This window comes from Artemia franciscana, chromosome 13, assembly GCF_032884065.1.
Source record: "Artemia franciscana chromosome 13, ASM3288406v1, whole genome shotgun sequence".
NCBI classification, from domain to species: Eukaryota; Metazoa; Arthropoda; class Branchiopoda; order Anostraca; family Artemiidae; genus Artemia; species Artemia franciscana.
The window spans coordinates 45,171,535-45,186,621 of record NC_088875.1 but is presented as its reverse complement, the minus strand read 5'-3'; the positions used below and the strand labels follow the sequence as shown (position 1 = coordinate 45,186,621).

The 15,087-nt window shown below is 36.8% G+C and overlaps 1 protein-coding gene across 1 annotated transcript in view; it reads right to left on the bottom strand.

The window, feature by feature from the left end:
• LOC136034987 (galanin receptor 2a-like) overlaps window positions 1-15,087 on the bottom strand; it is a 146,297-nt gene that overhangs the window by 19,973 nt on the left and 111,237 nt on the right. Inside the window, exon 5 of the mRNA XM_065716556.1 lies at window positions 8,371-8,477. Within this exon, the coding sequence (XP_065572628.1) occupies window positions 8,371-8,477 (107 nt within the window). The remainder of the gene's footprint in view (window positions 1-8,370; window positions 8,478-15,087) is intronic.

Here is a 15,087-nt window from a genome sequence, read left to right as displayed (position 1 = left end):
CTGAGGACGACACTATATAGCCATTTAAAACACCATTCAGATAGTTTCTTTGTGGACGTTTAATGTCGGGTCAAATAACACTTTTAATAACATAATGGTATAATCTATCCATTGTTTTCAAAAACTTCTGGTATCATTGTATTGGACTTATCTGGCACTCAAGATATGAGTGCTGTATGAACGGGGAGTGTGCGTTTAGAGTGCACATTTGCTGGGCATTTAGCTGAGAGTGTTGCTTTCATCTACTGAAGACAACAATATATACCCATTTAAAACATCTTTCAAATAGTTTCCTTGTGGACCTTTAATGTCGGACAAAACAACACTTTTCATAAAATAATAATATAACCGATACAATGTTTGCACAAATTTCTGGTATCGTTGTATTGGATTTATGTGGCACTCAAGATATGAGCATTGTATGAACGGGGAGTGTAAACAGCACTTTCTACATGATAAAATGTATGATTTATTAACGGGAAAAATCCCACGAGTAGAATATCCAGCTCCCCCTCTCCCCCAATAAATAGACGCATTTTCCCCAATAGACCATTTTGAGAAAGAAATGGTCTAAAAAGTGAGAATATTTTTCTCAGAATCATCTTTGATATTTCCCGAACAAAGAGAATCACCAGTTCCTTTATCGAACAGTTCTGGTAACGAACTGTAGTAAGGAGCGACCCGGCTCAATAGTAACCAAAACTCAATAGTAAACAATAGTAAAAAATTGAATTTTGATATCAATAGCTACATCAAAAGAATCGCATTTTAATGCTGATTTTAAATATATAAGTTTCATCAAGTTTAGTCGTACCCATCAAAAGTTACGAGCCTGAGAAAATTTGCCTTATTTAAGAAAACAGGGGGAAACACCCCCTAAAAGTCATAGAATCTTAATGAAAATCACACCATCAGATTCAGCGTATCAGAGAACTCTACTGTAGAAGTTTCAAGCTCGTATCTACAAAAATGTGGAATTTTGTATTTTTTGCCAGAAGACAAATCACGGATGCGTGTTTATTTGTTTGTTTTGTTTTTTTTTTCTTTTTCCCAGGGGTCATCGTATCGACCAAGTGGTCCTAGAATGTCGCAAGAGGGCTCATTCTAACGGAAATGAAAAGTTCTAGTGCCCTTTTTAAGTGACCAAAAAAATTGGAGGGCATCTAGGCCCCCTCCCACGCTCATTGTTTCCCAAAGTCAACAGATCAAAATTTTGAGATTGCCATTTTGTTCAGCATAGTCGAAACCATAATAACTATGTATTTGGGGATGATTTACTCCCCCATGGGATTTTATTTTGTTTAGAGGGTGGGGCTGAGGGGAGGGGGCTATGTTGGAAGATCTTTCCTTGGAGGAATCTGTCATGGGGGAAGAAAAATTCAAGGAAAAGGGCGCATGATTTTCTAGCATTACTATAAGAAAACAATGAAAAATAAACATGAAAAAGTTTTTTTTTAAATGAAAGGAAGGAGTAGCATTGAAACTTAAAACGAACAGAGATTATTACGCATTTGAGGGGTTCTAAAAATACTTTAGCATAAAGAGCGAGGTATTTAGGAGGAGATAAATACCTCGCTCTTTATGCTAAAGTATTTTTAGTAATTTCAACTATTTATTCTACGGCCTTTCTGATTCAGGGGTCATTCTTAAAGAATTGGGACAAAACTTAAGATTTAGTGGAAAGAGCGAGGTATTAGCGAGGATACAAACCCCCTTGTCTACGTAATAAAAATATAAGATTATGAAAGTTTGTTACGTTAGTAACTAATTTATAAGTTACGTATATTTTTTACTAATAAAAATGTTCGTTAAAAATTAAAAGTTCTAGTTGCCTTTTTAAGCAACCGAAAAATTGGAGGGCAACTAGGCCTACTTCTCCACCCCTTATTTCTCAAAATCGTCTGATCAAAACTAAGAGAAAGCCATTTAGCCAAAAAAAAGAATTAATATACAAATTTCATTTTAAGAATTTATGTGCGGAGAGCCAAAACCAAACATGCATTAATTCAAAAACGTTCAGAAATTAAATAAAAAAACTAATTTTTTTAGCTGAAAGTAAGGAGCGACATTAAAACTTAAAACGAACAGAAATTACTCCGTATATAAAATGGGCTGTCCCTTCCGTAATCCCTCGCTCTTTACGCTAAAGTTTGACTCTTTGCCACAATTCTACTTTTTAAAACAATTAAAAGCTTTAGCGTAAAGAGCGAGGTATTACGGAGGGGACAACCCATTTTATATAGGGAGTAATTTCTGTTCGTTTTAAGTTTTAATGTCGCTCCTTACTTTCAGCTAAAAACATTATTTTTTTTTATTTAATGGTTCACTAAGTCAATGCACCACTACCGACTATAAATTTGCTAAGAAAGATTGGACAAAAAGAGGGTGTAAAAAGGGAAGGATTATTGCAAAATGTACTTCGCAAGTGACGTATTGGTGTTATTGCATATTGTGTGTAAGAAAACGGAAAAAATCTATCACAAATTTGAGTTTGATTTGGGTTATTAATTTTCAACTCCTCATCTGGTTATGCATTTAATTCTAAAAATCAGTAAAGAAAAAGTAAGTCTGATTACCGACATGAATCGGTATCTATTTGTAGAGGGATCAATGAGAGGAGGGTATTTTTCCACTGGTCTTATATCTTGGAAACTGATCCGACTGGACAATTCACTGGTGAAAAGTGATTACAAATGGCTTGCCAATCCCTACTCAAAATTTCCTCGCCATTGCCACCAGCGTTGAGAAGATTGGACCACAAGGATGGTTTTTTAAAATTCATGGTGAAATACCTTTGGAACTTCATGACTTGTTAATTGATTTTGTTTTTCCATGCATAAAGAGACCGGTGACTAAGGCCTTTTTGAGTCAATATGATTCATCTTTAGCAGAGGATGGGGGTATGCACTGAACAACTTAAAAACAAAACCTTCTTGCCGACCTTGATCCGAATCAGAACATTGTTATTCACCAAGTTCTTTTGTGATGGAAGGGAACCCAACGGTTTCAGGGTCAAAAAGATTCATAGAGTCCTTAAATTTGATCGAAAGCCATACATGTAAATGTTTATTGAAGCTTTTGTCATTCAACGTTCGGAGGTGAAAACGAAGGTTGAAAAAGGAATTTATAAACTCAGCTTGAATTCAGCCTTCAGTAACATGTGCGCGAGTCTACACAATAGGAGTCGATTTGACGTTGTAACTGATCCAATAGAATATGCTTGAGCAATAGCCGATCCCAACTTCATATTATCCACCATCATAGGCTCCAATATAGTCCTCTTACATAGAAAAAAAGAAACGTCATTTCAAACAAAATACTGCTGCTGGTAGCTCAGTTACAGAAATCTCCAAGAAATTCATGTTGTGATTCTTTTACAAAGTGTGTAAGCTCCATTGGCCGAAGGAGGGGCAGGTTCAATTGTATTATGGAGCCACTGGTTCACTCCTGTTAAAAATTAAAACTGATAATTTATTAAATGATTCGGAAAATGGTAAGCACATTAGCCCTCGAATGGACTTAAGCAATTGGAATGAGTCCACTTATCCAGAGCTAGTGAAGCGCCAAGCCCCAAATCAATTATTATTGCTTAAATCCGAGACGGGGAGCTACTTGATATCCCATGGTGCGCTTGCAGGTACTAAGGTGTACTGTGCACAAAAACACAATGAGGATATGAAACAAAAACGCAAGGAGGTGCCTGCACACTATGTTAAAAATAATTTCGATATGAGTGTTTATTGAAACTGTATGGGAAGTAATTTAGTTCCAAGAGTGAAAGTCATGGGGATTTGCTCTCTAAAATTAAAAAACTACACAGTTTCGGTGGAAAAAATGCCATGTCAGCTAAATAAACTAAATCTTCTTTAGAGTTCCATCCAATCATACCGGGATAAGTATTCTCCCATCGATAACATTTACCCTAGTGGCAATTAGAGCGTAGCTATCATGTAGTGTGAGAGTCATAAATCTCTTCAAGACAGGAATTACAATCTTTAATTTGTACTGCATATCCGCTATGCAATTTACACGGATTGCAATCTACAATTTTCATCATACTTCTCAACAGTTTTACAATTCTCATATGATGACCAGCTGCCCAGTGTATGCATGAATAGTGGACTTCTATAGAACATTTTTCCCAGTGTTGACTCTCTCACCGCAAAAATCAAACTGACTTACGATCGATAAAGAGAGTGTTCTTTTCTATAAGCCGAAAGAGGAGTAATCGAGTGACATCACAAAACCTGTTTGGACAGGATCTTCCAAATTATCTATTTATTTATTGTTCTCATTAAAAAATCATATAATAGTCTTAAATCATCATTGATTTTCTAAGGTAGTTTTCAAAAGAATATCCAAAATACCATTTTGTTTTGTTTCAATTAATATGTCAATAAATTAAGTAAGTGCGTTTGGTCCACGACATAAAAGTTTTATACAATAGTCCAAAGACGGAGAATCATTTCTCATTGTATCGTTAAGTATTATATGAGAAAATATTTTCATTTGAAAAGATAACTCTTGAAAATCATCATCTAGAATCAAACATTTTTCCAAAATCACAAGATACCGTATGATTTTTGTTTCGCAAAGCCATCCATTTTTTAAATCGTAACATTATCACAGCTGACTGCAAACTAACTAAGATTCTTTCTGCTTCGAGAATGTTCCTAGAGAGAGAGAAAAGTGGTAACCTACAAAAAATATCTAACAAGAAAAATATTTTCGATTTAGGAGCATTTTTATTACATAATTACAACAATATTGCACTCAATTTTCACTTAATAATTCAACTTATTGTCCTAAATATATTTCACTGTTGCATTTAAATCAGCTTGAAGTCTATGTAAATGCGCTATATGAAGTTTTGCTGCTAAATATAACTGCTGATCCAATTTGAACTTGCTCAATAGTATCACATTTCTTGCATGCATATCATCCCATTCAAGGCTTAGTCGAGATCCTCTTTTAATTTCTGCTGCTACGTTTGGTACTCTTGCCTTTGTATTGTTGATGCTGTTACCAGCTCCACTATCAATTTCTAATAGTGTAAACTACCCACTAATTTTTGCTAATATCCATTGTCAAGTAAAAACTTGATGATAAAGAGTATATTCAAACTGTTCTCATTCTGAATTCTACTTCCCTACTAATTCGAATTTCGTTGAAAATCCAGCCTTATATTATCTGGTTGCTATGGTTGATTGCTAGGGCGTCATGGCTATATGCAAATGGGATTCTCATGGAAGTATGCAAAAGAGATGTGCCCTCTGTAGCTTCATCTGACATTTATCTAAGGTTAGCCTCAGGTGTAAAGTCTGTAGTAAAGGCAAGCTTTAGTGCCCAAATAAGGGTGTAGAATTAATAGCTGGAACCCCTGCTCTACGGAAAAGACAAAGAAAAGTGACACAATAGAAGGAAAATATATAATTTCGGCTATGTATTTGCAAAGTTATAAGACAATTTATACTTCATAATATGCAGAATAATTGTACCTAACGCATTAGGCATGCAGACCCGCTATACTTCTTCCTCCCATATATGCAAATATATAGCCCAAATTTGCTTGGCTCTTGTTACTGGTTCTTGGGGGTCTTGTAGAGCATGGAATAATAGAGAAGCAAAGGTCATTTAGTGGTCAGATGCAGTTTTAGTTTCGTTGTGCATTAAAGTATTCTAAATTTTTATCTTAGCTTAGGTACCTCCAAGAAGGGGCCAGAGAGGTCGGGTGATGGTTAATGAACCAACTTTGGAAACGAGCATGTGAAAAAAAAAACTTAAAAAAACTATGAAAACAAAAAAAAAGAAAACACCAGAAAAAGCAAAAAAAAGAAAGAAAGAAAAACCAGAAAAACTAAAAAAGAAAGAAAAAAGAACTATACGCAGTTAAAAATTAGCACCTTGCATACGTGTTGCTGGGACGCACAGCGCCTCAGCAACACGGGGCAGGGTTCAGTCCGCGTGCCGACTGACTGGTTGACACCCCACGAGTCAACCAGTCAGACACCCCACGTTTTGTGTAGGAAACCTTACTCCAATTCCGAGAAAAGGAAAATCTAATGCCACGCCACAATGTTCAAGCTTCCGTCCAATTACAGTGTCCACGACACTTTGTAAAATTTACGAACTGTTATTTATTGATGAATTAGGTAGGAAGTGTTATGTTCCCCCTTCACATTTTGGTTTCCAGCCGGGTATAGGATGCACTCATAAACTAGCTGTAGTTGCGTCAGCGTTGACAAATGCGGAAAACTCAGGGGAAAGTTTGGCCTTAGCTGGCCACGATGTTCACCGAGCTTTCGACTCTTTGATTCATGCTGTTATGCTTCTGCATGCTGCAAAGCGGGGTGTCAATCGCGCTGTAGTATTGTCTCTTAAGAATATGTACTCACGGCTCCGAATAAGGCTTAAGCTGCCTCACAAGTTGCTAGGATCGCCTTAACCTTGTCATTATGATCACACAGTTCCAGTTCGGAAGGCCACTTGCCAGGGGGCCTTCTCTTCGCCAACATTGTTCAATAATAGTGTTTTAGATGCGCAATCACTATGTTTTTGCTCATGTGTTCTTCAAGCTATTAACATTTCTCTCGTGTGTTATGCTGACGACGTCTTCAATATAAGCAGGTCTGTCCAACGGATAGAAGAAAACTTTCAAATTATTCAAAACGGATATGACCATCTAAGTTTCAGATTTAATTCGGCTGAGTCTGATGTTATGCTATTTAATTGAAAAGCTGAAGGCCCCTTGCCCACCATTGTTCTTGGTGATAGTTGTCTAAGACCCGTTAAAAGTGTTGTTTATCTTGGTCTTCCCATTGGTTCCTCACTAAAACACACCCGCCGGCTCCTTTCTGAACATTTTGAACGGAAAATTTGCGCTTCTTACGCTCCACTTATAAGAATATCACATGTTTTAACCGAAAAATCCTAGCGTCCCTTTATAATTCTGTTGCAATACGTCAATTCAATGTTGCAATACCTAGCCCCTTTTTGGCAAATTTTTTCAACTGGGGAAAAAAGTAAACTCTGGTCCACTTTCTTCAGATTGTCTAAATATTTACTTCGGCTTCCCCCTTGGACAAGAAATGCTAAAATGATTAAAATATATAACATAACTGATCCTGAGCTTGCCATTTCCAAATTGATTAATAAGTATAATTCAAAAGTCCAATCCCACCCTTGGAGCAAAATTATCAAAATTTAAGTGTATATATATGTACGTACATTCAGTAGTAGATTGGTGAGTTTTTAGTTCATAGTTGTTGTTTTTCTTCTTTGTGTGGAATTATAATGTTTTTTTTTTCCTTTTCTTTTTTGAGTTTTATGCTCCGTCTTTTTTTCTGTGGAATGACGGGTGATAAATAATTAAATTGTATAAATAAAAAACATATATAAAGACCGAACAACAATCATATATATTCTATGTAAGACACCACTTTCTAAGAAGAGGGTGCCACGTATGAAAACTGGTTTTACGATTTTGTTTTAGAAATAAGTTTTTGAAAAGCTATTTCTGGGCGGTTATTTTATTTTTCCAGTATTAATGCTGAGTATCGGGCCCATGCGGGTAAACGAACTAAATATATTGTGAATGTAAAATACACAAACCACTGTTTACTTTTATCTGTTTGTGTAAATATTTTCCGAAATCGCGCTGTGTATAAGAAATGTGGGAGTGCTCTCGGGAGTGTTATTGTTAGAGCGAAGTTTACACAAAGTAAATTGTGCTGTTACATCTATATATTCGTTAACACGTCCACAAATATGTTTTATCGACGTTCCTTTTCACAGTTTGTGATAACTAACCGTAAGTAAGGACCGAATCGGCCCAATAGTAACTGAATTTAAAACAAAGAATATCGATAACATTAGATAGATAAAAAGAAAGGCATTTTTATGTTGATTCCAAATATGTGAAATTTAATTTTTAGATTTTAAAACTAAATTAAATTTTACCCATCTGAAACAACAAGACTGAGAATATTTGCCTGATCTTTGAAAATGGGGGGGCGGGGACACGCCCAAGAAATCAAGTAACCCTACAAAAATCAAACCAGATTCAGTATGTGGAAGGGCCTGGCTCCACCTCAATACCTCTGTCTTTCCGCTAAAGTTTCAATTTTGTCCCAATTCTTTAAGAACGACTCCTAAAACACAAGGGCTGTGTAATTAAAATAAGAATCTTATTGAAAACTACTGAAAAACTTAAGCGTCAAGAGTGAGGGATTGAGGAGGGGACATCGCCCCTGATATAGGGAATAGTTTCTGTTCGTTTTATACTTTAATGTTGCTCCTTACTTTAAGTTGAAAATGCTTTTTTTTTTTATTTAATCCTGATACAGAGCTATAGTAAAATTCAAACAATACCTTGGTTGTTTGAGGCATGTATGTCTTCTATTGATAAAGCCTTTTCTATAGGGTTGTTTTCTTTCCTCTTATAGCAACATATGGTCTTAAGGCAGCATATCTTTGACCTGAAAAAGTTATATTTCAAGTAGTTGTGATAAGTTTCTTTTTGTTTGATGTCTGCTTTTTGTTTGGGATTATAATCCATATATTTGAATTTGTGTGTTTTTTTTAGTGTTTTGCATTTCTGTATTTATTTTCAAAGAAAAAAAGGTTTAATATGGCCTTCGGAAAAATTGCAGTTGGCATGGGAGTTGAACCCGAGACCAGTCTCTACTGAAGCTTCCGATCAAGCACCTAAAGACACACCAGGACTAACTTCAGACTATTATTTCTGCTTGTTCGATTTGCATTATACGGCAAATTCTATAATAACAAGAGCTAAGAGCTCATATGGCACTATTGACGAGGCGAGAAGAGCTAAGAGCCAAGAGATCATACGGTATGAGCTCTATCAAAGTTCTATGAATCAATAGATTGATTTAAAAAAGAAAATAAGAGGATTAATGCCGGTCAAGATTTAAAATAAGAGCTCTGAGTCACGATGTCCTTCTAAATATCAAAATTCATTAAGATCCGATCACCCACTCGTAAGTTATAAATACCTAATTTTTTCTAATTTTTCCTCTCCCTTTAGCCCCAGATGGTCGAATCTGGGAAAACGACTTTATCAAATCAAATTGTGCAGCTCCCTGACACGCCTACCAATTTTAATCGTCCTGGCACGTCCAGAAGCACCAAACTCACCAAATCACTGAACCCCTCCCCCCAACTCCCCCAAAGAGAGTGAATCCAGTACGATTCTGTCAATCACGTATCAAGGACATTTGTTTATTCTATCCACCAAGCTTCATCCCGATTCCTCCACTCCAAGTGTTTTTCCAAGATTTCCCCCTCCAACTCCCCCAATGTCAAAAGATCTGGTTTCCCCCTCCAAATCCCCCCAATGTCACAGGATCTGGTAAGAATTTAAAATTAGAACTTTAAAGCACAAGATCCTTCTAAATATTAAATTTCATTAAGATCTGGTCACCCTTTCGTAAGTTACAAATACCTCAATTTTCAAAATTACCCCCCCCCCCAATTCCACCAAAGAGAGCAGATCCGGTTCGGTTATGTCAGTAACGTATATTAGACAGGTTTCTATTCTTCCCATCCAGTTTTATCCTGATCTCACCCCTTTAAGTATTTTCTAAGATTTACGGTCCCCCCCCAACTGCCCCCCCCCAATTACGCTTGATCGGGTTGAGATTTAAGAGATCTGAGTTACGAGGTTCTTCTAAATATGAAGTTTCATGAAGATCCGATCACTCCTTCGTAAGTTAAAAATACGTCATTTTTTCTTATTTTTCAGAATTAGCCCCCCCCCCCAATAGAGCGGATCCAATCGAATTACGTAAATCACGTATGTAAGACTTCCCACCAAGTTTCATCCCGATCCCTCCAATCTAAGCCTTTTCCATGATTTTAGGTTCCCCATCCCAAACTTCCCCCAATGTCACCAGATCTGGTCAGGATTTAAAATAAGAGCTTTGAGACACGATATCCTTCTAAATATCAAATTTCATTGATATCCGATCACCTGTTTGTAAGTTAAAAATGCCTCATTTTTTCTAATTTTTCAGAAATAACCCCTCCCCCAACTACCCCAAAGAGAGCGGATCCGTTCCGGTTATGTCAATCATGTATCTAGGACTTGTGCTTATTTTTCCCACCAAGTTTCATCCCGATCCCTCCATTCTAAGTGTTTTCCAAGTTTTAGGTTTTCCCCTCCCATCTCCCCCATTGTCACTAGATCCGGTCAGGCTTAAAATAAGAGCTCTGAGACACGATATCCTTCTAAATGTCAAATTTCATTGAGATCCGATCACCCGTTCGTAAATTAAAAATACCTCATTTTTTCTAATTTTTCAGAATTACCCCCCCCCCCCAACTACCCCAAAGAGAGCGGAACCATTCCGGTTATGTCGATCATCTATCTAGGACTTGTGCTTAATATTCCCACCAAGTTTCATCCCGATCCCTCCCCTCTAAGTTTTTTCCAAGTTTTAGGTTTCCCCCTTCCAACCCCCCCCCCCTCAGTGTCACCGGATCTAGTTGCGATTTAAAATAAGAGCTCTAAGACACCATATCCTTCTAAATATCAAATTTCATTGAGATCCGACGACCCGTTCGTAAGTTAAAAATACCTCTTTTTTTAATTTTTCAGAATTACCCCCCCCCCAACCACCCCAAAGAGAGCGGATCTGTTCCGGTTACGTCAATCATGTATCTAGGACTTGTGCTTGTTTTTCCCACCAAGTTTCATCCCGATCCCTCCACTCTAAGTATTTTCGAAGATTTTAGGTTTCCCCCTCCCATATCCCCCCACCCAATGTCACCAGATTCGGTTGGGATTTAAAATAACAGCTCTGAGACACGATATCCTTCCAAACATCAAATTTCATTAAGATCTGATCAACAGTTCGTAAGTTAAAAATACTTCAATTTTTCTGTTTTTCCGAATTAATCGGCCCCCACTCCCCCCAGATGGTCAAATTGGAAAAACGACTATTTCTAATTTAAGCTGGTCCCGTCCCTGATACGCCTGCCAAATTTCATTGTCCTAGCTTACCTGGAAGTGCGTAAAGTAGCAAAACCAGGACCGACAGACAGACCGACAGACCGACAGAATTGGCGGTTGCTATATGTCACTTGGTTAATACCAAGTGCCATAAAAACTGTAGAAAGATTGCTAAGTGTGTCTGCTGGTCTAGAGTTATTAGCTTTGGCCATTCACGGGGGAATCTCGGGCTCCTCTTTCTTGCCAGGATAAAACTTCAAGTAATTATCTTTAACTAGTTATCTAAAGTCAGAGACTTGTTTACAGTTACATTTACTGCTACTACTACTACTACTACTACTACTACTACTACTACTAATACTACTACTAACAAGTCACTGCAGTTCGAAGACACCTGTGGCCAACACAGCTACGCAGGCTCCTACTCCATTCCAATATGTTCAAAGTCTCCCTCTTTGTGCCCTCTCAAGAAGTTCCCATTTCCCTTAAATCTTTCTTTACGTCATCCTCCTACCCCATTTGAGTACGACCAGCTTGTCGTTTGGCCCTAGACGGCTGGCTAACAAGGGCTATCTTTGGCAATCTGTCATCCTTCATCCACAGAACGTGTCCTAATAATCTCATCCTTTCTCTCATTATAGCCCTAGGAACTGGGATTGAACCATACTTTTCGTACAGCTTACTATTTGAGATGAGGTCAATCAATCAGTCGGTTACTCGAAACAATTCACAGGCAATTTCTCTTGAAAATATCTATCAAATCCTCCTCCGTTTTTTGGAGTTCTCCAGCTTGAGAACCATTCTTGACCTCTGTTATCACTATAGCTTCCAATTCTTCCAAACTTTTTTCAGCAGTGGAAAAAAAACCTGGGCGCTTTGCTATTCTATTCTATTTTTAACATCTTCACCGCGTCCCCCGTCATTACTAATTTTACTACCTAAGTAAGTGAGACTGTCCACTTGATTGACTTTCTCGTTACGCAACATCACCTCTTCACCTGAACTTATTCCTAGTCCTACCGACTAGGTATTACTGATAGTAATTTTCAAACGTATTTTTGCACCTTGAACTTGCAAAGACTCTTTAAGTTCATTCATTTTTTTTTTTTTTAACATTTTCATCTAGCACTCTTAAATCATCAGTATAATTTAAATCTAGTGGAGTTTTACTCTCCTCTTCTTCTCTATATATAAAAATACACTATTTTTCTTTTACACTATTTACAATATAGATTATAAAAAAAAACTAAAAAAGAATATATATATATATATATATATATATATATATATATATATATATATATATATATATATATATATATATATATATAAATAAATTGTCTGTGTGTGTGTATGTGTTTGTCGAGTGACGTCATGTTTGTGTGTCGACTGACGTCATTATAAGGATTGAGCTGTATGCGTCATGAAGTTGTTTGTCGACTGACGTCATGTTTGTCAACTGATGAAATTACATACCGGGACACAAATGACGACCGGGACACAGGGACACAACTACAACGGGGACGCCGGGGGCACAGGCGGGATAAATAAATGACGACCGGGACACAGGGATTGTTCGAATAGAAATTACAGACCCTGACACCGGGACACAAATGATGACCGGGACACCGGGACACAGGGAATATAAATGACGACCGGGACACTCAAAGAGAAATTACAAACTGGGAGACCGGGACACAAATGACGACCGGGACACAGGGAATATAAATGACGACCGGGACACAGGGACACATCATTAGAATAATGAGGTATAGATCTGAATACGGATTGTTTTTCCCATGGACAATTATATGTTGCATGTTCAAGAGTCAGTAAACCTGATAATCTATATATATGCAACATATATGTATATATATATATATATATATATATATATATATATATATATATATATATATATATATATATATATATATATATATATATATATATATATATATATATATATATATATATATATATATATATATCACAGGTGGGACACAGGGACACAACTACAATGGTGCGTAACTAATATAGCGTGTAACGACTTACGCGCGGGGGGGACTTGGGGGGGGGGGGCGTGAAGCGCCCCACCCCATAGGTGTTGGAGTGGTGCGAAGCGTCACCCCAACAGCTAGTATATATATATAATTGTTTATTTTTTCTTAAAAAGGGCTCCACAATTCTCCGGGAAAATTGGTATCTCGGCATATTCTCGCATAAAAAAAAGCAATCTAGATAGGTCAGAAGCTTGGCAATTAGAAAACTAGCTTCCATAATCCAAAATCTTTGAACAGATTTGTATGAAAAGGCATCAAATTGCGGAAAGAGCAAAGAATTAAGGGATTACAACAATTCAGAAACCTTGAAAAAAAACAAAAGTTTGAATCTTAGTAGATATCGTTATTAGAAATCGGACTTGCTTTAAAATAAAATATTTTTGAAAAGACTCAATATGAAAATACAGCAAATTATCTGTGGTTAGAAGACAAGCGACAATGAGGAGCTATCTATCGACAAGCAGCAATGAGAATCTGGCACGCGGCAGTAGCCTGCCGCGTGCCAAGTACCAGTGCCCGGCGGCTAATAATTGCAAAAATATTTGTATATCAAACAGTTCGTGGCAACGAACTGTAGTAAGGAGCGACCCGGCTCAATAGTAACCAAAACTCTAAAAAATGAAATTTTGATACCAATAGCTACATCAAAAGAATCGCATTTTAATGCTGGTTTTAAATATATAAGTTTCATCAAGTTTAGTCTTACCCATCAAAAGTTACGAGCCTGAGAAAATTTGCGTTATTTTAGAAAATAGGGGAAGAATCATAGAATCATCATTCTACTAGGTTTCGTCCCCCGCTCTTTTTTTCTCAAAATCATTCGATCAAAATTATAAGAAAGCCATTAAGCCAAAAAAAAAATATGCAAATTTCGTTTTGATTATTCCTCTGCGGAGAGCCAAAATCAAAACATGCATTGATTCAAAAACGTTCAGAAATTAAATAAAAAAAGACCAGTTTTTTTAACTGAAAGTAAGGAGCGACATTAAAACTTAAAACGCACAGAAATTACTTCGTATATGAAAGAGGCTGCTTCCTCATCAACGCCCCACTCTTTACGCTAAAGTTTTTTACTGTTTTAAAAAGAAGAATTGAGAGAAAGAGTCAAACTTTAGCGTAAAGAGCGAGGCGTTGATGAGGAAGCAGCCTCTTTCATATACGAAGTAATTTCTGTGCGTTTTAAGTTTTAATGTCGCTCCTTACTTTCAGTTAAAAAAACTGTTTTTTTTTTATTTGATTTTGACAAGGGATGATAACAATTCAAAAAACTTCAAAGAGAAAACCAAGACTTTGAAGGCTAATAGATATCATTGTTAGAAATCGGACTAGCTCAAATAATCAAATATCTTTGAAAAGACTGCAATATGAAAAGCCAGCAAATTGTCTCAAATTATCTGTTGTTTGAAGATAAGCGACAATAAGAATGCATATATAGAAGCCTGCCGCGTGCCGAGTGCCACGGCCCAGCGACGAAGCCGCCGGTCACCTGGTACTGTTGTACCAGTTGTTTTACAGTTGTTCTTAATAAATCTGCAGCCTTTGTAACCAGCTTGTATATGTTTATATAAATCTAATTCTTTGCCTAACACTAAATATACCGTGTTTATTTTTTATTGAAAGTTATTTCGATTCTGTATGCAGTCTTTAGAATGTTGTGGTGCATTACAATGATCATTTACATAAAGAAACCAAAAGGCAGAAGCAAAAAAGACGGAAATAGAAGCCGTTATACAAGGCCTTATCCGTGGGAGAGGAGGAGGGGTAACGGCTTTTGAACCCTTTCCCAGAACTTTTTCTGAGTTGGGAAAACGTAAAAAAAATGCATGCAAAGAAATTTTCGATGCTTTTTTTCTTCCGTCCCTCCGAACAAAACCTGAATGCACACTTGCTGTTATATTCTTGATTAATATAAAAATGTAAAGTACTTAAAAAAAGCCGACTTCTACTGTCCAAATATTGTATTCGAAAGTACAATTTTAGTTATCATCCTTCAAGTCAAAGACCAAGACTGAACTTGTAATGGACGCTAAGTTGAAATTGGACGCTAAGAAT